The sequence below is a fragment of the Oenanthe melanoleuca genome, chromosome 4, assembly GCF_029582105.1.
Source record: "Oenanthe melanoleuca isolate GR-GAL-2019-014 chromosome 4, OMel1.0, whole genome shotgun sequence".
In the NCBI taxonomy this organism is placed as follows: domain Eukaryota; kingdom Metazoa; phylum Chordata; class Aves; order Passeriformes; family Muscicapidae; genus Oenanthe; species Oenanthe melanoleuca.
The window spans coordinates 54,561,063-54,583,363 of NC_079337.1; the positions used below are offsets into that span (position 1 = coordinate 54,561,063).

The window sequence follows — 22,301 nt, forward strand, 5'->3', positions numbered from 1 at the left end:
TAATCCCTGCCCAGCAGACCTTATGCTTGCAACTCATCCCGGTAGGGAGAAAAACCAAACAACTAAATCAAAACAACCAACCAAAAACACACACACAGACACACACATCCACAAAAAAGGGAAAAAGAGCTGCAACTATTTAACTGAGAGTGTAGTTAATTGTGAACATGGCATCTTTTAGTCATTCTAGTCATTCTGTTAAGGATGCGTGTCTTCTGTGTCTTCCTTCTTATTTTTATTGTCTCACCTTGAATTTGGTAGATGTAGATGGCATGTTTTTATTTTAGGACATATTTGAATGAATCTAGGCTTATCATTTGGCAATGGTTAGAGACTTAAAACTGGTTAGCAGATACTTAACTTGTTTTTTTTCTGAGGAGCTTCAATTCTTCAAATTTATGAGTTATGTAAATGATGTTCAGTATTTTATAGCACAAACTTTATCTTCAAGAAATAGTTAAAAATATATATAGCTAATATACAGTTAAAAAATCCCCAAACCTTGCCACTGTATCTCAGGACAAAATCCAGCCTTCTTGCCTATCTCCTGGTGTACATTAGTTATCCTGTAAATTATGTGCAAGAGAGTTCTTTCCTTGGGGGTAGATGGTGCTGACTGCTGACAAAAACAACCTGGGACACAGGCTTAGATCCTGTTTGGTAATTGCCACTTCTTAAAGATATAAATATGCTGTGTCATGCCAGATGACTGCCAAGGCAGATGGGATTTCTGTTTTTAAGGGAAACAAAGGTACAGGGAGACTGAAGGTTGCTCGGCTGCTACTTGCTTAATTCTTTTGAATCAGTCAATCATAAGTTAAGTCCTATTTGCTATCATATATTTAAAAAATCCTGAATTGTGGAAAATCAGGGATTATGTAATAGGATTAATTATGAATGCCAGGTAGTGTTCCGATAAATCTTTCAGTTTCAAATAGAACTTTTACACATTTTTAATGCATAAATTGTATTTTGTATTTTTAAGAGTGAATTGCAGCTGTCATTCTCTGATTTTCAAGATTTCATATCCTTGAAGCATCCTTTTGTTTAATTTTTTGTGAGTGTCAAGAACTGTGTTCAAATGTTTCTCCATAGCTATTAAGCTCTGATTCATGCTTTTCTTCATGTTGCAACCAGTGCTGCTAGTCCAGTTACTTGGCTGGCACAGATCCCACTAAAACTGTAGCTGGCATCATTATCCATTCATGTGAGCACAGAACCATTCATGGAATGATAAGTCTTTCTAGAAAACTATTACATGTTGGTAAGATTTTAAGTAAGTAGGTTGGTGATGCTAATGCTTATTTGTTTGCACAGGACACATGGCAATGAACCACCACAAACCAAAGACGACAAAAAACAAGACCCTCAGCATCAAGAATGGTTTACCAAGTATTTTTCATTTTAAAGCAAACTATTTCCATACTTTTCAAAATTACTATAAAAGTCATTCTGGTTTTCCTTTTAGGAATGATAATCCAATAGATCATTTAAGAGAAGAAAAAAAACAACAAACATATAATTTCTAAGTAAAGTTAGGAAATACCTGCACTTTCTTACATCGAGTAACTATGGAGCTACAGGCATGAATTTCAGGAAAATGCATTTTTTTAACAACTTCTGTAAAAAATGAAGGAAAAGTTTGGCTGCAGTTATATGAAAAGACTTTTTAATGAAGAGACTGTATCACTCCAAAATTTCATTAAATATGGAATTTGGACTCTGACACATTCTGTCAATTTAGCATCAGCTGAAAAAAGATCTTCCTTCTGTACATTTATATGCTGGCTTCATCAGCTGTTTAAAGTAAGTGCTGCATATAACAATGTAATTTTAAATGTTTTTTAATGTTTTTTGTTAAACAAATTTTAAGATGCACAGCATGTGGCACACCTTCAAAAACAGCACGTTTATAGAAGGCTGGTTTAGAAATAATATCTGCTTTGCTTCATAAATAGCTTTGTATAGTCAGCATTTCTATGTAGCATTCCCATTGAATTTCAGTATATGTATCAGCCTGATAAATTAGGATGATGTGTAAATATGAACATTAAAGCTTGTAAATTATCCAATTTCTACGTTTTTCAGAAGAGTTCTATGTTATGTTGAAGTAAGACTTGTACACTGAGTTCCAGAGTGATGGCAACTGCACCCTTGTACCTTTTAACTCCATACTAGTTTTATACCCACATAAAAGCAAAATGTGGGAATGATTACATTTATCAGATCATGCTAATTCATTGCTGGCAGGGCAGAACCAGTAAGTGTGAAAGTGTAACAGTTATTGCTGTTTAAGACAGGATAGTTCCTAAAAAAATTTTACATGTGCAAAGAGGTATATCTCCAGCTTAACCTCTTCTTACATCCAACAGCAAGCAAGAGCTACACCACCAGATGCAAACAGTCCATACAAAACAGCCACTGCATCTCACTGGAGGAGGTAGAAGGAAGGGCAGAACTCTTCTACAGACCAATACTTTTCATCCTAGTTGTCTAGTATTTTTTTTAAGAGGAACTGCTTGGTTGGAAAAGTGACTTTGCCAGTAGATATGGCAAAAAAGTACTTTTCATACTTGTAATCAGGAGATGAAATAGTGTACGTTAACACCAATGGGTACCTTGGCATCTGTGAGGATGGAAATGTACAGCGCTGTTTTCATTATTTTTCATCCACGCTGCCTGGAGAACACTGGAAATTTCAATACACAATTAGCAATTCTTATTTCCAGGAGTACAATAATTCATTATTCAACTCTGCCCCAAAAAGGTATATGTAGAAAAGTGGTTTATATGGATGAATTACATTTGTTGCTTAGTAATAAACAGGACTCTTTTTGAAGGTTAGAGACCTCCCAAAATCTTTTTTGGCTACATTTACCTTAACTAAATAGAGCACTGCAATAGAAGGTAATTCTGTATACTGACAGTGGTGGTGATTCTACCTTCACAATGACTGATCTGTATTTTGGGGGTAGGTATTTTGGAACACCTCTTGAGTAGTCTGAGAGTTTGAACATCAGTAACGTGGCCTGAATTACATATCCCACCCTTTTGTGTGTGTTCTTCCATTTCAATTAATTCTGTAAGAACCAAATTAGTATTCCCCAAGATGTCTTCCATGAAGTGAGCCAGTCCAGTGGAGACTGACTATTCACTTAAAAAAAAAAAAAAGTGATTTTAACTACATACAGACATTTGTAAGGGTATTTCTGCAATGGTACTCATGGACAATTACTGAATCACAAAACATTTAAATATTCCAGAAAAATTAAACACTAATCTTTGCAAATATTTTGATCATACCGAAAAGACAGAGGGGAAAGCAAGAGCCACCCTCTCTAGAAGGAAAAGGATGCATTCTAGGAGACACACTTCTACCAGAAAGCACCCTGAACAGCAACTCTGAATATTTTCTATTACAACATTAAACCAATCCATATTTCTGTAATAAAAAAAAAAGAAGAAAATTTATTTGGCTTAATTGTTTTAATTATATTTGCAGTACATATTACATTATACAAAAAGCATACAAATAGCACAATTGTTTTTAAAATATTGAGCTGTACAAACTGAAGATTATGTTTGCTTCATTGGAGCAGGAATATTTGCAGATGCTTGTTCTAGGTAAGCTAATGGACCTTGAGGCATTTCTGCAGGCTTTTTGTGCTGTACACTGATGTCTTCCAGGACCTGTTGCCAGTGTCTCAGTTTACTCAAATGCTTCTGAATTAAGGCTTCTTTTCTCTGCAATTCATTTCTTAATTCTGAAACATCCTAAAGATGAAAAAATTAGTATTAGTAGATAGCATTCAAAAGAATAACTGCCTCACATAAAGGGCATATAACTTTTTTAGACCTTGAGTTTTCAAGCTGATCCTACAGTAGAAAAATGGAATAATGGAAGTGTCTAATGATACAGAGGGAAAGCACTGTGAATGCACTAGTACTGCTCACCTATGTCACGTATTTCAGAGATTACCATCCCCAGCAAAATCTGACTAACTTGTTTGTCTCTTCCAATGAATTATCAACTGTGTTCCAATACTCCACACAGCAGCAGGTATCCAGCTCCTCCAGGTTCACAGTGACAGTTACAATAACAGTCAAATTCTACTAACTTAAGGTACAGCATCATGTTGAGAAACCAACTGAATACAGTGATTAAGGTACACAGCTGATCTCATCTAGCACAGGACAGGTAAATTAACATACCTCTTTAATTACTTGTTCTGGTTTCTGGACTGATAGCTGCAGTCTTTTTTGTAGAAAAAAGCATTCAGTTTGTCTTGCAACATCTAGAAACTTTTGGATGCACTGATCAACACCTAGACATATAATAACAATATTGAAAGAACAGCTCCCAAAAAAAAAATTTCAGGCTAGCAATGGTAGTAGTCTACTAAAAACACTTTTCTAGTGCCTTCTAGAATAAAAATCCTCAGAATATCTAAAACAATGCGTTTATAAACCAGTAAATCCGGTATAAGGCACTGCTTTGCAAATTTACAAGTTATTATAGAAGTGGAGGACAACACTTCCTCTCAGGTTTACTTCTGACAAGTAGTAATAAAATAATTCATGGAACTTGGTTGCATTCCTAAGGAACAAGCTCAGTGTAGGGTTCTAAAATATGCACTTATTGAGGAGAATATTCTGCCCTCATATGCTACAGACTGCTGTTTGGGTAATAAAAGCTGTTCCAGGACAGCACATGAATATGACCAAATATCCAAAAAGGAGTTTCGAAAAGCATTTATGCCGATTTTCAAACGCCATTTGAGTGAAGTTTCAGAAAATTTTCAGGGACAACTATATTTTAAGGAGTAGTCAATGGCCACTTTTCGAACTCCTGTTCACACCAATAAAGCCCTAAAGCACCGCTGCTGAGCTACCTGGCCTGGCCTTTCCCATTTCCTTCTTACTGCTTCCCAATGCATCCCATCACCTCCCTGGTGCTTTACACACATTTCACTGCACGCCAGTAGAACCCCACGGAAGCCCAGGAGGCAGCAGCCACGCTGCCCTTCCCACCCGGGCCCGGGCATTCCCGGGCGGGCGGGCTGCTTTCCTGCCTCCGCTCCCAGGAGGGTTCCTCGGGACGGGCAGGGCAGGGCAGGGCTCACCGGTGCGGATCTCCTCCTGGTCCGTGCCGTTCACGTAGTCCTGGCTCACCAGCGACGCGAAGCAGGCCTGCGAGAGAGGGAAGCGCGGCTGAGCGGCTGCGGGGGGCCGGAGCAGGCAGGCAGCGCCCGCCCGCGGCTGCCCCCCTCACCTCGAAGGACGCTTCCAGCTCGTCCACCAGCGTGTTGTTGGGGTTGCGCGGCCCCGCGGGCGGCGGGATGAGGCCGGGCGGGCCGGGCGGCCCCGGCGGCGGCGGCCCCGGGCCCTGCGAGCCAAACATGCCGCCCAGCGCGCCCGCCATGGCGGGAGCGGGAGCGGCGCAGGCGCGGAGCGGGCCCGGCGCGGCCCCGCCCGCTGAGGGCCGGGCCCTCGGGCAGCCGCTCCGGGTGGGATCGGGCACGGCCGCGGCTCCTCGGGCTCTCTAGGCACCCAAGAGACGCTGCAATGTATCGATGAGATGCCTTCTTAGACTGCTCCAGACTACCCAGACCCAGCTCCTGCCGGCTCTACTCATAAGAGATGCTCCAGACTGTCCATCCTCCTCACAGCCCTCTGCTGGACCCTCTCCAGTAACTCCATGTACTTCTTACACTGAGGAGCCCAGAACTGGACAGAGCACTCCAGAGGTGCAGAGGAGGTGCGGAGGGTTCCCTTTACGCTGCTGGCCACGCAGTGGGAATTCCACTAGCCCTGCTAGAACGAGGCAAGCAGAGACAGCAAAGCCATCTTTCCCAAGGGACCCTCCTCCTCCGGCCTTGGTCCTGCCTCTCACAGGTGCGAGCCCGGGTAAGCACTGTTTCAGTGTCACTTGTCGCACAAAAGCATTTAACAAAAAACCCCACTCATAACCTTTGATCCCCCAAACTGTCAAGAAAACATCATCCCATGTTTTAGGTGTTTGATGTTTGAACCGATTCTGGGAAGAATGTCCCTGCTTGGAGTGTGGCCACCTCGCACCAAGGAAAGGGAAACTATGAAGATGACAAAAACCTTGTGAGATGAGGGCAGGTCCCTGTAAAAAACACACAAACACTAACTTGCACTCACTAGCTTTCTGTAAAAAAGTTACAATATACACTCTTCTTGACATGTTTATAACTTAATAGGTAATTCTGTGCTAAAGCCATGTTAATGCTAATCACACAGCATCATTTCTGCCTTGGTACATACCAAAAGCAGTTTAATTTTCCTAAGTAAAAAATGCCAGGATGGTGTTCTTATGAACAACTTTACAGAGTCAGCATTGACACCACCTATAGCTCATCCAAAACTGAGGTACATCTATCATCAATTGTTTATTCCCTCTCAATCAAAACTCACATCCAACAAAGGTATTTATTGTTTACAATAATTATGCTTACTTTACATATAAAATAGATGTCTCAAAAATTTCCATTATGATGTTTTGGTATTTTTTTTTGTATATTTCAATAGTTCAAACAGAATAATTTTTATTTTAAGCTGCACAATATGGAATGGGATGACAAATCTCAAAGTTGAGATATTCTTACCCAAGTAATAATTTATAAAATGCATTTTTAATTAATTGCAGTAGTGAAAATATGCTTGGGGCATTCATTTATGAATGGCACCTTTCAAGATTTTTTTTCTTAAGGCAGAGTGGATGCTTTTAGAACAAGTATTTTTATTTGGCAATGTGACTGTCTTGACTTAATCGAGCCGCAAATTCAACGAGCGTTCTCGTGGGCCGCCCTGCCATGCCCTTCCGAAGATATGGCACCTCATCTTTATTGGACATCACCCCAGCTATATCCAAATGAGCCCAGTGAGAGGCAGTCACAAATTCCTTCAGGAATGCAGCAGCTGTGCATGCTCCTCCAGCTCTGTGGGAAACAGAAAGATGCATCGTTTCCAAAGCAATTCCAACAGCACACATATTAAATAGGTTGAAAGAAAGGGGCACGTAGAAGGTATTGGTTCGTCTTACCTGCTGTACTTTCCAATGTTGCTCACATCTGCAAGAGGACAGTCTGTGACTTGTTTTGTGTAATGCTCAAAAAGAGGCATCCTCCAAACTCTGTCCCCTGTCAAAATGCTGGCCTGAAAAAGAAACAATATTTTGGGCAATTTTTTTTTAACTGCACTTGTAAGCCCTGTTTTCATGCATGCTTGTTTTTGTTTAGGTTTTATCAGTCTAAAAATCTTCAGCCCAAGATATAAGGTTTTTGGAGATACACTGTTTGCAAAACAAAAAAGGCAATCCTGCTTTTTAGGTACTTCAGTGTTAGCCAAAAGGCAACATCAAAAGACCACATATTTTATCTGTTTTTCCTTTTACCTGACACAGAAATACCTCCCCTCAGAGGCTTCCTTGATCCATCGCACTTCAGCCACTCACAAGGCCTCTCTGAAATCCTGCCTCAGTGTTGCTAAGCAAGATCAATTATCTTTTTAACATGAACTAATTACTGCCAGTAGTCCAGAGTTTATGCATATGCAGTGAGTTATCAGAACATGCAGATCCTTGAGAAGTTTGGTGTATGATATTACATCTCACTGAAGAGCTAGTAATTAATAGTTAACACATTTTCAAGTAAATAAAGTACTGACATCATTATCCTAAAATTTCAAAATATAATAACATCTTTCAGATTTGCATAGACTTTCAGTAGTGTACTAACTTTCCAATAAGATATCACTGAATAATTACTATAATGATTTAATAATAATGCAGGTAGCCTACCTCATAGAGGTGAGTCCAAAGCCAAGATGAATTTGTGAACACTCCAGTTGCAGCAGATCCCAATGCAACATCCATGGCACCTAAAGAAACACACCTTCAAGTTTATATGACAAAGGTGGACCTGAGCTATTTCCTGCATCCTGACTCCTCACAGAACTTGCCATTTTTAAATCCTATTATCAGTAACAGGAATTTATCAGAATGAAAAACGTGAAGACTTTAGTACACTGACATTTTTGGAAGTCTGTTTTAAAAACATTTATATATTCTAAAAAACACAAGAAATCATAAAAATTATATTTTGTTTCCCATTAAGCTGATTTTTCTGACTTCAGATTAATGTTTCTTAGAAATAGTTCTAAGATAATGTATTAAACAATAGCAGTATCCTCTAAAAAAAGCTAGCTATTATTATTTTCATGTAGAAAATACAAGTGAATGGGCTTTTCCCAGTTTATATACATATAGAATTTTTGAGCTGATACTTTCTCTTTTATGAATTTCATTTACACAGACTTTTTTATCATGTGTAAATTTACTTTATTAATATTCATTAAAATATTCCTTATCAAAATATGAAACCATGGGATTAGATATTTATCTATTTGATGTCCCAGAACTGCTTCTCTAATACCAACACTTGAGCCTTAGTTGAAAGAAAAAAAAAAGTTGTTTAGCAAAACATGTCAAAGAAATTTCTATGGGATCTGTCCTTCTTGCTACTTGGAGCCCAAGGATCCCAAGACAGGAATACTTTCATACAAGTCAACAATCTTAAAATCAGTTTTCCTTCTGTCAATTGAATTGTTCCACAGCATTTGAACTGGTAAAAACTGATGGAACATAATTTAAAGCATTAGCAGAGAATCTACATAAGCATAATTATTTTGCTTAGCATATTCATTAAGCAACACAGTGGAGTCCTGTCTGAATTACTCTTCCATGTCTGCTTTTATTTCAGCTACAGTCACCTCACCCATGACAGCTTGTTAGTGAGTTCTTGAGCTGCATAGACAATTTCTGGTTTTAAATTTAAATTTACAACTTCATTATTATACAACTGTAGAGATGAAACAACTAAAACACTTTTCATAATGCCTAAAAGTGTGCAAACTGCACAAAAAATAGGAGGTACTTCAGTCAAATGAATTCTTGAGGAATGATGACAACTCTCCTGTCATCGTGGAGCCTGAGCTGGCTCACAGAGTGGGAGAACTGACACTGGCTAGGTCAGATCTCAGGCATTCAGCAAGCCATGACATGTCACTATCTCTGCATCACACAAGCCTGGGTCCAGATCAGAGATGGAAGAGAAGCACAGAGAAACGCTGTGCAGAAACACTGAAATATGTGTAGGTTTTCCTGCTCTTGGTTCCAGCTGGGCTGAGCCAACCCAACTTCATCTCCACTGCTGAGCAAGTACCCTGCATGTCCCCTCCCCACTCCAGAGACACACAAGATGTGCTTGCTGCTGTCCTGAAACATGCAAAGTCATCTCAGTTGCCTTTGAATTAAGGTTCACACACAGCACAACTAATGAGTAACACAAAACTGACTTCAAAATGAGCAGGGAAGGGACACTGCTTACCTGTTAATGTTGCAGCATTCACAATAGCCCTTGCATTAAAATTGTGGGCATAACAGAGAGCATCAGCTAACAGCAGTCTTCCTTCTGCATCTGTGTTATCTACCTTCAAAGGCAAAATCAGTAAAAAAGCAGATAAAGTACAGTAAACTCTTTCACTGATATATTTCTCACATTATACAGCTGTTGGATAGAGGCAATAGAAACTTCACGTAACAAAAATTTAACTACACTGAAAAAAAGAAAGAAAAAGTATAGTATTAATATACAGTTATGTGTATAAAGTAAAAGCTATCTGCAGCTAAGGTAAGTAATCTTTCAGCACTACAACATCCCCTGCATGCTGGGTCTCTGCACTGCTGGCTCCTCAGAAGTGTCTGGAGAGGGGTCTCAGGAGAGCACACAGGCTGCATCACATGCTTGGAGCTACCAGCACTTTCTTGCAGATTTCTTCTTGGTGGGGGAATACATGCCCAGTCTTTTTCCCTCAAATCAGAGGGTGACTAAACTCAGTTTTCAGAGATTAATGTCAAAGAAATGGAAGGCTCAGCAAGTCAGAAGTGGCAGAATCACAGAAATTCAGACAACAAGAAAGCCATCTACTTCTGCATTAAATCAGTGATCTACAGCACAATTACTTTTTTTTTTTTTTTTACAATTTAATCTATTAAATGAGTATGTAACCATTTGTAATAAATATGGGTACTGATTTGGCAAGCTCCTTTGAACCAACAGCCCCTGTGACTCAGAGTTCTGATTGTACTGAGCATTTTGGCAGTGTAAAGACCTTGGTTACATCAGCAGGAAACTGATGTCTTACTCTGATGTCTTACTCCAGATAGCTAGGAATTGTCCTGATGGGTCTGCTGGAAGCAATTATTTGGACTTAGAGCCTGTATTTATGAGCATTGTAACAACCTCTTGTGCCAAATAAGCTTTTCCAGTGTGCTCAATAAATGACCTTACTTCGCAGCTTTTCCTAGCAATTTATAAAACATGTCCCGTCTCTTCAATTTATATTTGAAAAAACTCCTACTATAGCAATTTCTAGATAGTAATATGCTTCTTACAATTTTAAAAACAGTACATTTGCACTGCTTATCTTTAAGGGATTGTTTCAGATGTACTCTGACTTCCCTCAACTTGGTTGATTAAAGCAGTTCACTAAAAGTACTCAAAATCCAAGTTTCACACACATACCTGTATTGTTTTTCCATTCTTGGCTCTAACTACATCCCCAGGCTTGTTTGCCTTACCACTTGGCATATTTTCACAGAGAGGTGCCAAACCTCAGAAAAAAAAGAAAAACAAATTACTAGTTTTCTTCTCAGAAAAGCTGTAGAAAAAACCCACTTAGATAAACTCCCAACACCTTCTTAAGAAAACAGTACAAGTGTAATTTTGAAATTAAGCTCAAAATCCAAATTTTCCCAGTTAATGAAAGACACATGGTCCAATTTCAGTCAGGGAAACTCCTCTGCATAATGCAACACCAGGCTCTCTCACCTGCACTACCACAAGGGTTTTCTTCTACATTTTTCCTAGACAAGTGATATCAGAGGAGCAATAAATATTATTTTGTGTCTCTCATATATAATTATTCACATGTAAAGGAACTTCTTTTTTTCTGAAATTAGAAACTTCTGAAATAAATGCTCCAAGCCATTCAGGCTCTGCTCACTGTATAATGTCCAGAGTGGTCCAAGGACTTGTCACATAACTCCAGCCATAGCAAGAACAACTAGAAATGAGCAAAAAAGGCTCAGCGTCAAAACTGCAACTATGACTGGGATCATGGAATGAAAGATACTCCACCACTCCTAGGGAAAACCTGCACGTGGTACAAGGTCCACAAGTGGAGCACTACTTTTCAGTGGCATGATGTGCACAGGCTCCCGGCCAGCCCTCCCCATCGCACACCTCGGTTAGGAACGCCGTGAGAATGTGTGTGGGCATGGCCGCCCTCTCCTGGTTGAAGCATGGAAGTGACTAAAGTAACAACTCGAAGTCGAGTTTCTCAAACTAAAACTTATCCTAGACCATATTCCATGTCATTGCCAGCTGGTCTTGCCACGGTGTCTGAACCAGCTCATTTAATTTTACCTCTGCAGAAAAAATAAACTTTGTTTCAGAAAAAAACAAATCATTGCACATACAGAACTGTATCAGCAGTCTGGTTTGGTTTATTTTTCTGCTGAGACATTCACCTAAGGAAACTAGAGCTGATCCCTCTTCTTGTTCAGTTGTGGCATGCACTCCTTTTCATTCTAACTACTATTACAGAGATGCACATTCCTTCTTGTAATGAATGTCTGGGACTTTCCCAAGACTCACTGAAAGTAAGTATCTTTATTGACAAACATGTCTCACTTAGGATCTAAAAATCATACCTTAAAAATCTTGATTTGGTGTTCCAATATTTTATCAAAGTAACAAATAGTAATTTTTTGATATGCAATTAAAAATGGAAGAGTTTGAACAAAGGAATGAGAGAAGTAGGTGTGCAAGAGTCCATGATGTTTTTTGTAGTACATGGCTTTTACCATTGTTAATACTAGAAAAATACTATCTCACAAAACCTTGTAGAACTAAGATTTTTGGATTCTCCACTCAAAAACACTTACCAATTATGTTCAAAGGTAAATTTAGAGCTGCTGCTGTCACAATGGCTGAACAGACAGTTGCTGCTCCTCCCATATCTGCTCTCATGGCATCCATGCCTGATGACGGCTTCAGTGAAATGCCACCACTGGAACAAACAGCTCAAGTTTGATGTCACATACACTGATGATGTTCTGTCCATCAGTATGTGTTAACACCAAGCATTAGTAAATGCTAGACCTCATGCTCTAAATACTTTTGCAACCCTAGTAAGTGTACTGAAAGCAAGGTATCTGGGTTTTCATTTCAGATAAAGTATTACTTCCTCATAATTAAGAAACAATAAAAATCCAGGTAAACTGCAGTGCACAAAACGAACAAAATAGTACACTTAGTAGAAATTAACATACAGATGGGGAACTGACTGATAAATTTTTCAGTCGTATGTGACATAGAAATCAGTTGAAAGGAACTGCTGAGAAGAATGAACTATTTTCTATTTCCTTAAGCATCATCTAAATGTCCAGTGACATACTGCAATTCAAAACACGCAAATTCTTCATCCACAGGTTTGTTCAGTTCAAGTAAATAAATAGCACCTTCTTTATTTTCTTTCCCTCTGAATTTCCTTCTTCCCCTTACAAGACGATGGCATATTAATTCCTACTTTGGACAACTGATATTGTCTCATTGCCAGAAAAGGCAGCACAAGCTACTACAATGCAAGTTCAGTGGAACAGCATTGGAAGATGCGCTGAGCAAGGAAAAAGCATCTCCTTGTTGCATATGAATAGCAGGAAAGCATTTTCACCCTCTAGTAATTAAAATACTAGCATACATACCTGTCAAACGTAACTCCTTTTCCTACAAATACCAATGGGGAGTCATCTGTATTAGCACTCCCTAAATAGTGAATCTCCAGGAAGATGGGAGGTTCAGCTGAACCCTTAGCCACACTCAGGAATGCTCCCATCTCTTGTGTTGTTATCCAAGACTCCTGTCTGGTATAGAAACATGTATTAGTTTTGTTTTTTGTTGGGTTTTTTTTTTTTTTCCAACTGGACACTTTGACCAAGGTGATTTTTTTTAAGAGTTCATGATTTTTGAAGGTTTGTACACAAACCATTTCATTTTGGCTAGTTATTTTGGAAACAGTAGTTTAAATCCAACCACTACTACCTTTTTTGGTGAAGCACAAAAATACTTTCTCAAAGTTGCTCCTTGATTTTTGTTTTTTCTTGTTTAAAAAACCCCAAAGAAACAACAACTTGTCTACAGGCTCTACATCAGAAACACTGACCTTTCACTTGCCTGTGAAGCTGCAGATACTAAGGCATGTGAAGCAACAATATTGCAGCAGGTTACATTTAGCTTTCTGCTAGCAAGCTTTCCCCAACAAAATAGCCTCCAACACTTGCACAACCATTTCCACTATAGAGCAGAAAGTAGAAATTCAGGGGTAAGAAGTAATAGCTGTGCAAATTCACTTGCAAAGGCTTTTATGGCTTCATCTCATATTTTAAAAAACTATTTAAAAAATCCCAACAGTAATAGCAATAAATAGAAGATGTTTTATTACCACATCTACACAAAAAACCCCAAAGGTATGTAAAAAATCCACTTGGGAAGAAAACAAAAGGTACTTAATACTAGCCTTCTACACACTGAGGCTTCTTTTCACAGCACATGTTAATTCATCAGTAATTGACTGCATGACTAATTGACAGCTAATGATTTTACTGCATCACAGTATCTTGCTTCCCCTGCAAACCATCAGCTCACTTAAGCATGGAGAATATCCTGCAATCTGGGCACCCCTCATACCTTTTCCTCAAGCACTTCCCCTGCTTTTGTCATTTGAAGTAGCAAAGGGAAAATGAGATTTGAATAACTTCAGATTTGAATAACCTGGAAGGTATCTAATCTTACTGTTATGGTCCTCAATTCCCACAGAGGAATCATTTCCATGGAATTTACCTTATGTGGACCTTTACATTGCTGAAACTTCTGAGCTTCTGTTCAATATGTTCAGCAAATTTAATTGGAGTTATATAATTAGCTGGAGCCTCCATAAGGTACCGAGCAAGGTTCTGCCCCTCAGCGTAGATAACACCTTTTTGCCAGGCTTCATTTTCAGCACTAAACAACAACACACAATGATTGGGATTACACATATTTGCAAAAGAAAGATGTTGTCAGCATCCACATATTTTCTTTCTTAAAATGCAGTATCATTGCTTAGGAACAATTAAAAATATCACAGTTACCTTTCTACAAAGACTCTAGTCTAGTAACTCATCTCTGGTTCTAGTCAGTGCCAAATACTTCAGAGAAAGCTAGGACAATACAAGAGTAGACAGATGTAAATTATCTATCCAATTCATTAGGTCTTACCCTAATCCTTACTAATCAAAGATTGGCTTAAATCCTTAAACACAAGGTTTAATACCCCTTCAGAAGTTTGTAATCACATTACTTTTAACAGCCTTGAAATTTTTTATTTACCATATAAAGTCTCCAATTCTGTTTTTCCCTTTACTGAAATATGATTATGCAGTAAGAGTGGAATTTGGATCTCATTTCCCAGTGCACTCAAGGCACTTTACTAACAAATGACAGAGCAAACATTCACAGAGCTGCCTGTGTAGGAAATGAGCAAGTCTCTCTGGTTACTTTGCCAGATAACCAGTACAAAATCTTTCATTTTACTGAGACAACTTATTTACTTTATAAGTTATCACAATGCATTGAAATGGATTTTGCCTCTAAAAAGAGCAGAGAAATAGAGGAATACAGAAATATTGCCTGGATATGGAAGGATGTAATTAAGAAGCTAAAAGTCAGCTGACACTGAAACTGGCAAGAAGTGGGAAAGGTACCTAGAGGACTTCAACAGGTACATCATCAGCAAAAGGTGGGGCAGGAATAATACTGTTCACTTGCAAAATGATGTAGGCAATCTACTGAACATTGAGAATACTGAAGTTAATGCTGGCTTTGCATCAGCCTTAATAACTATGAAGATCTGCTTCCAGATTCCCCAGTTCTTTGTGCTCAGCAACAGAGTTTGAGGAAGAGGGACACTCCTCGTGACAGGAAGAGAGACTTAGGACTCAGCTTTAGGATGATGGACATAAGTCCTTGGTAGCAGGCAGCACATATCTGAGGGTTCTGAGGGACTGGCTGGCATCATTACAAGCCTGGGCTCTTTCAGTTTAAAAGGTGTAACTGAATGGGGTCCCTGATGACTAAATAGGACAAATATGTATCTTTAAAAATACCAAAGAGGATAAGGGGAACTACAAGCCAGTAATCCTAGACTAATTCCTTAGAAGTTTGCACAGAAAGTAATTTTGAAAGCCATTTCTAGGTATGTGAAAGACAAAATGGTCACTGGGAACCACCATTTTAGATTTGGGGCAAATTCCTGACCAACTTAACTGAATTCTGTGATGAGAGGGTTTGCCATGGAGGACTACAGTGGATGTAATTGATCTTAAAAGTCTTTTCCAGCCTAAATGATTCTGTGCTTTTTCTTGACTTTAAGTAGCTTTTCACATAGAAATTCTTGCAGACAAATTGAGAAAACATTAAGTGAAGCTGGAGTGTGTCTGAATACAGACATATCTCAGAGCTGCACAGTAAAAGAGTAACAAACAATCTCAATATTCAACAAGGAAAAATGCAATAGGACACAAAGAAAAAAATTCACTATGAGTGTAGTTAAGCACTAGAAATGGTCTAGTGAGGTAGTGGAATTTTCAACTCAGGCGATATTAAAATGTGGACTAAACAAAAGCCTGACAAATCTGACCATGCTTTAATGTTGTATGTAATATCCAGGTTATCCCTAATCCAAGTTGGAGATGGACTGAATGACCTCCAAAAGTCCTTTCCAACATAAATTACTATATAAAAAAATTACCTCCATAACCGGTCATAGGACCATCTACGCTTTCAGGAAATTTTTATATATAATACAAATTTAATCCATTTCTAAACTATCTGCCATGCTACAAAATAGGAAGAGTGTTTATTTTACGTATAACTTATCAAGACATGCTTAATCAAGAGGCTTCCACTTTATTTCACTAACTTCTTCGTAAGGAAGAACCTGTTCCTGTTTAAAGTACATACAAGAAATACCTCTCCCCTGCATGACAGAATACCCTATACAGAACATCCCAAGTCCACTCCAATAATTGTTCTGAAACCAAAAGCTCTGGTTCTACTTTCTGGTCTCAGTAAGTGATGTTTGTTTAGAGATCAGAAGAACCCAGGCTTTTCTTCTTGCATTACACTCTGTGAATGAAAATATAACAAATGAACTATGTAAAATATATCCATAGTGCACTGGTCTGATGTCAGTTAGCATTTCCTGATTCTGCAATGGATTTATCCATTTATGGAGTTTGAAATACCTCTTCTCCACAATTCTGGCACCCAATACCAACAGAAGACCTACTATACCACAACTTCTCTTCAGGTAGCTTTTACTTTTATTTTTACCTGGTCCTTCTTTTCTATGAAGCAGCATTTATTTACCCTTAACCTCTGAGTATGGCATCAAAGCACATGGAACAAACACTATAAATATACTTGAGGTGAAAAATGCTTCAGGAAACTCAAATGAGTAGAAGTTAAGGACAGTACTGTTGCTAGTCCTGTTCTTTCAGTTTTGTTTTTCTCGTGCACAAGATGCCATACAGTTTTATTATGAAGCAAACAAACAGATGAATAAATAGGCAAGCTTTCCTTTGCCATTACCTTCCATGAAGCTGAGGAGTAACTACAGGCTTCTTTTTTTGCTTCAGCTCATTATATTCATGCAATCCAAGGACAGCACCTTCTGCAGCTGCTTGTGCATCTCCACAGGGGTCTACTTCCACACAAGGGATCTCCAGGTCCTGGATCTGCCTGCAGCCAACTGAAAAATACAGCACAGAAACAGGTGTCCGAGGTGATCAATGGGACATTGCAAGGAAAAAAATAATTTTAACTCAAGATATCTGAGTTTATATGCAAGTCAGTCAAAGAGATCATGCAGTAGAAGAAACAGAAATGCTAATGACCATATACTGGCAAATTTTTACTAAAAATATCAATTGATGAATTATAATTATTAAAATGTTTTGCAAGAATAAAAAAGGAAATATCATAGTTGCTCTGACTCCTTAAAGCTTATTCTATAGCAAAGCAAGGCTCTACTATTCCGGAGAGCTATGAAATATGACTATCTACAGGTATCAGAAATTTGTCATAATTTAATTTTTTACCAAGAACATGACTGTTCTTTTCTTCCAGATGAGTTTATATACCTTTTATAAAGTATGCATTCCATAAATTCTATTTCCCAAGTATGTTCCCAAGGAATTTAACAATGTTTTATGTCAGCTACAAAGTGAACTTTAATTAACAATGTTAATGACAGCCACAGGCTAGCACTTTGGACATACAGCTGTCATCCAAACACAGACAATACAAGTCTTCAGTGAGAACTCTTAATTCTTATTTTACACACTTAAGATGCAGCAATCCTTGATTAAGATAAACTCTCTTCTGTCTTCAACAGATAACATACTGAACCATAGTACTAATGTTGTGAATGATGTGTTTGTGTTTATAACACAAATATCTCAGTTATGAAGTAAGTGGCAGAAGTAAATATAAGTGCTTACTTACTTATAGAGTGACCATAAAGTGAATAAGTGATGTTCCCCAGCTCCAAAGTACTAACTACTAGACAAGTGCCTTTTCAATATCACACTATTTGGAAAGTTATTTGATATAAATAACTATATATATAATAATATAAATTTACATTCTTGATAACTCCTTGCTCACTAAGGAAAAATTTACATAAGTATCAGTGACAAGTAAATGCATTTACCAAGCCATGCAGTATGTTGTGCTTTTCAAAACAAAGACATACCTAGACTTGGACTTCAAAAATGGAACATGCTGCAGAACTGCAATTGTTTTACAGACAAAATGCTTAAAAAATTTAAAAAGTAGTTAACCTGCAACAGCTGTACGAATGTTTTCTTTGCCTTCATTCCAGTTTTCTTGTTCATTTATTCCAGCATTCTTCTTACCCAAGCCAACTACTGCCACACTTGGAAAGTCCTAGATGAAGCCAACACACAAATGGATTCACTTTCCTTATTGTTACAGCCACAGCAGAGTTGTTAAAAAGACTTCACTTTCCAAATCAAACCAAGCATAGCATTAAAATACATGCAGTACTGTTTCTATATCAGGCACTTTTCATTAAGAGTGAAAATGGTGCTGCTGTCCTGTGCTTCCAATCATTTGCCACAGGAATGCAGTCAGTTATTCAGTTGTCCAGTTAATAAACACGAGCATTGAACATAGCAGACAGGGCTTTATGCTCAACACTCCCAACGGCAAGCCTAAGAGTCCTTGGAAAGCAGATCCAGTTTTCAAGCTGTAAGAAAGGACAGAACTTATCTGGAGAATTGTAACCTTATTTGGCACAGCGCTATGTTCAAGAAAATAAAATCACTTCAAAAGCTCAGTGTGCTAGCTTATCCCAGGAGGTCTGCTGGCAGGATTTGCCAGGTAGCAAACCAAAGTGCACAAAGTTACACCTCTCCAGAACTCAGGAAAACAATGTAGCACAGCAGACTACATGCTTGATTTATAAGCTGCAAGCAAATGTAAGGAAAAAAGAAGTAATAAGGATTAAAGGAGCCTTTTAAGAGTGAAGTCAAATTTATATAAAACTCAAAGCTATATATGTGAACATATATAATGTTCCTATAGCTCTTAAGAAAACAAATTAAATTAATCTTAGGCTTTCCCTTCCATCTTTAACAATCTTTAACAATCAGCTTTCAAACTGCTACAGTCTAGTAAAGTCTTTTAGTCCACAAAACACTGAAACTTCTATTAGCTTTCCAGAAAATCAGTGATTCCAGTTAACATTCTCTTGTCTTCTTTTGCAGAGATTTGCTACTCACTTTAGAGCCCATCCCGTATGTAGAACTGGGATAATGGGACCTTAAGTGCACTCAACTTCCATGAAGTTTCTGAGAGCCTTTTTACCAAGTCCAGTGTCACCTGCATGGGGTGTCCGCAGAGGAATTTATACGTGGTAGGCAATTCTCACTACAAATGGATTTATTTCAGATTATTTAAATAGCCTTAATGTAAGATTCAGTTACGTAGACATGAACACCGAGTGCCACATCACATGCCCACCTAGGCCTTAGCTAGGACTCCAAAAAGGCACAAATCATTCCATACTGGTCAGCTTCACACATGTGCATTAGTTCTATCCTGGCTCCACCAAAAGCCTGACTTTGAGCAGATGAATCCTCATCTCCTACCTTTGTGATCTATCATGTCTGTGCAGACAAAAGTTCTGCTTGGAGACAGTCCCATATCTTGCTTACAGAGGTTTCAAGCACCTGACTTAAAAAGTCTATGAAGGGACGACCTTGTGTTAGAACTGTCAGGTCTGGAAGGTCTTTGCACCTCTCAGCAACTCCTCATACACTCACCCCTCCTGGACACAGGAGTCACAGAAGTCAGATCCAAACCTGCCATGCTTTAGCTGATTCAGGAAGAAGCAATTCAGAGTACAGCACCTTTGGAGCAAACTTGCTCACATCCTCCTTATCTGCAGTGGAGGGAGTACAGGACTGTGCACAAGGCTATGCAAACACGGGCAGTGCAGAACAGGAGTTGAAACAGTCCAGACAAGGGAAGAAGAGCAGGCCATTTATAAAAGCACAGCATTGAACTCAGCATAAAATCAGACATAAGGACTAACTTCACACGTCAATCAACTAGCATACAAAACCACAAATTTCATACCTGATGCAAACCATGAAATACGCGTGTTTTGCCTTTCTTCAAAGGTGGCCCACATCTAGGACACAAAAAGATTATTTCAATAGAGAAGGTCTTACTTGTGATAAGCCTTACAGTACTACATTTACTCCACGACCACACAATGTGCCACACATGCACTGGGATGCTTGGCTCTCCTGATTCAGAGCAGAAAATGGGTCCCATGAAATTTTTGTATGTTTGCTCAGTGACTGCTTTTATCATGGGAGTTCCCCACCAAACTGTCAAAGCAAATACCAGCCTGACAGCGATATGGACACAGACAGTAATAATGAAAAAAACGAAACCAAACCAACATAATTCCTACTGGTATTTGTAGGTACTTTAATCCATTTCAGAAGCTTATCACACACTTACAGGGACAGAAGCGCCTTCAGCTTTCCAGACACAAGCCTATCAAAAGCATCTCCTGCACTAGTGAACTGGGCAGCACCATCCTTTTCGCTAGAGTAGACTCCCAGAACAAGACCCTAGAAAAGGACACGCGTTAATGTAAACAACACGAAATTTAGAGACCCATCAGAGAGGCAGCGAGCACACTGTTCAAACTATTGCTACATCTATGTGTATTTATCTCAATTTTTTAATTTATCTAACGTGATGCACAGAGTAACACTTCAGCAAAACAGGACCAACTGCTACAACTACTTTAAAGTGTGAAGAAGAAATCAGATACAACATAACTAAATTACAACCATTTTGCCGATCACATAAAAACAAAAACTCCTTCAATCAGTAATTTTAAGTACAAAAAGCTTCTCCAGTCTGCTAGCGGAGGAAGGGAGGCGCGACCCCGGCCCGGCCCCGCCGCCCCTCACCTTGCCGGGCGCGGCGCGGCTGTAGCCCCGCGGAGAGGGGCCCTGCGCCGAGCGGCTGCAGGCGCGGGGCACGGACCGGGCCAGGCGGCGCGCAGCCCCGCTCCGCACGCAGGGCAGCAGCATGGCACGGGCACGGCACGGCACGGCACGGAAGGAAGGCGAGGGGAAAGGCAAGGGGGAAGGCAGCAGGGGCGGGCCCGGCGCGCACGGCGCCTCATCAGCCCGCGCCGCCAGGGGCGGGGTGCAGGGCGGCACCGGAGCGCTCCCCGAGCGGGGATCCCGGGGAACCCGAGCCGCCATTCCCCAACGGTGTGGAGCTATACAAAACACGTCCATAGTGCATCCGTCTTCACAGTGGATTTTAGCCCTCTCGTGGCATGTTCTACATAGGTGGTCGTACTTCTCTCACAGCCTTAGTCTGCATACTTAATTTGCATATTGAAGATTCAAATGGAAATTATTTAGGGAAAATAAAAATTTATTGCAAACGAGCGTTATTTTCTACGAGAAAGCAGTAACAATTTCAGGCTGCAAATAAAAAAAGAAATAAAAATGTGATAAATGAAAAAAAAAAAACCCCAACAACTCAATAAAAATTACTGCGGTTATATTCTGACAGGAAAATTCACAAGAGAATTGCTGTAATATCAGAAGTAGATTTATGCTCAGCAAAAGTACTGTATGGACAATAACTGGTTGGAGTTTTGCTGACAGTTACTGTATGGTAAGTCTGAAGAGCATTGAACATGCACTGGACTTCAATTTCATGGGATCCAGACATTTTTTGTATCTTTCCCTACCCTTGAAGTGTGAAGCATAGATTTTAAATAATTCATTTTAATATGTGAAAATAAGACACCTTGTGACAATATGTATATGTATGTTTGCTTTTCCACACATTTTTAAGTGGAGTTACACTGTTAGACCAGCAGAACACGATGTGGAAGGAGTTGGGCCTGTTCTCTAGGAATTTATTGCACTACCCACCTCACAGCTTTTTCCATGAAGTGGTACACTTCACAAATAACATGTTTTATTAAGGACAGCAGCACTCAGAAACAATGACTGAGGGAAATTGCATCCAATTTGATTTATCTTGTAAAAATACATTTTTTAAACATAAAAGCATAATATTATTTAAAGAATCAAAGTGGTAATTAATTAATTAGCTTTATTTATTTTGGCAAGGCTCTTGGTTACATTGTTGAAATTGTTGAAATTATTCAAATCAAGAAATTACAACACCAATCAGCCCAGTTATCCCCCTTTAACTTCATGTATATAGTGCATTCTACAGATTCTTTCAGAGCTACTGTGACCTACCTAGGAATCCACTCCAACAAATCTTTAATCTTGTCCTCACTTAAATAGTCCCTTGATTCTTATTCAATAATATTTTTTGGAGAGGGTGAAAATTTGGGGGCCATCAAGCAGTTCATTATCAGTATGAAAATGTGTTGCAATACATGCATATTAGTACTACTGAAAAGCATTTTCAAAGCAATCACTCAATATGGAAGATTTAAGAATCTGCTTTCTTCTCACCTCCTGAAGAGAATTATATTTAGTAAAAGCCAAGTTACATGCCACGATA

The 22,301-nt window shown here is 39.0% G+C and overlaps 3 protein-coding genes across 6 annotated transcripts in view; 1 reads left to right on the forward strand and 2 right to left on the reverse strand.

Moving 5' to 3' along the window:
* Positions 1-1,408, forward strand: part of FAM184B (family with sequence similarity 184 member B) — a 37,508-nt gene extending 36,100 nt beyond the window's left edge. For all 4 annotated transcript variants that reach the window (XM_056489645.1, XM_056489646.1, XM_056489647.1 and 1 more), the window contains one exon: positions 1,318-1,408. In XM_056489645.1, the coding sequence (XP_056345620.1) occupies positions 1,318-1,408 (91 nt within the window). The remainder of the gene's footprint in view (positions 1-1,317) is intronic.
* Positions 1,380-5,461, reverse strand: MED28 (mediator complex subunit 28). The gene is made up of 4 exons (XM_056489649.1): positions 5,273-5,461; positions 5,124-5,190; positions 4,213-4,325; positions 1,380-3,774 (listed from the first exon to the last, which is right to left on the reverse strand). Exons 1-4 carry the CDS (start codon positions 5,420-5,422, stop codon positions 3,577-3,579), a joined length of 528 nt encoding a protein of 175 aa, XP_056345624.1. The 5' UTR covers positions 5,423-5,461; the 3' UTR covers positions 1,380-3,576.
* A 981-nt stretch (positions 5,462-6,442) lies between these two features.
* On the reverse strand, positions 6,443-20,925 carry LAP3 (leucine aminopeptidase 3). The gene is made up of 13 exons (XM_056489650.1): positions 20,708-20,925; positions 20,247-20,359; positions 19,854-19,908; positions 18,032-18,137; positions 16,779-16,938; positions 13,989-14,150; positions 12,854-13,012; positions 12,035-12,159; positions 10,611-10,699; positions 9,414-9,516; positions 7,826-7,905; positions 7,070-7,182; positions 6,443-6,965 (listed from the first exon to the last, which is right to left on the reverse strand). The coding sequence occupies exons 1-13, from the start codon at positions 20,828-20,830 to the stop codon at positions 6,767-6,769; spliced, it is 1,587 nt and encodes a 528-aa protein (XP_056345625.1). The 5' UTR covers positions 20,831-20,925; the 3' UTR covers positions 6,443-6,766.
* Positions 20,926-22,301: the final 1,376 nt, after the last annotated feature.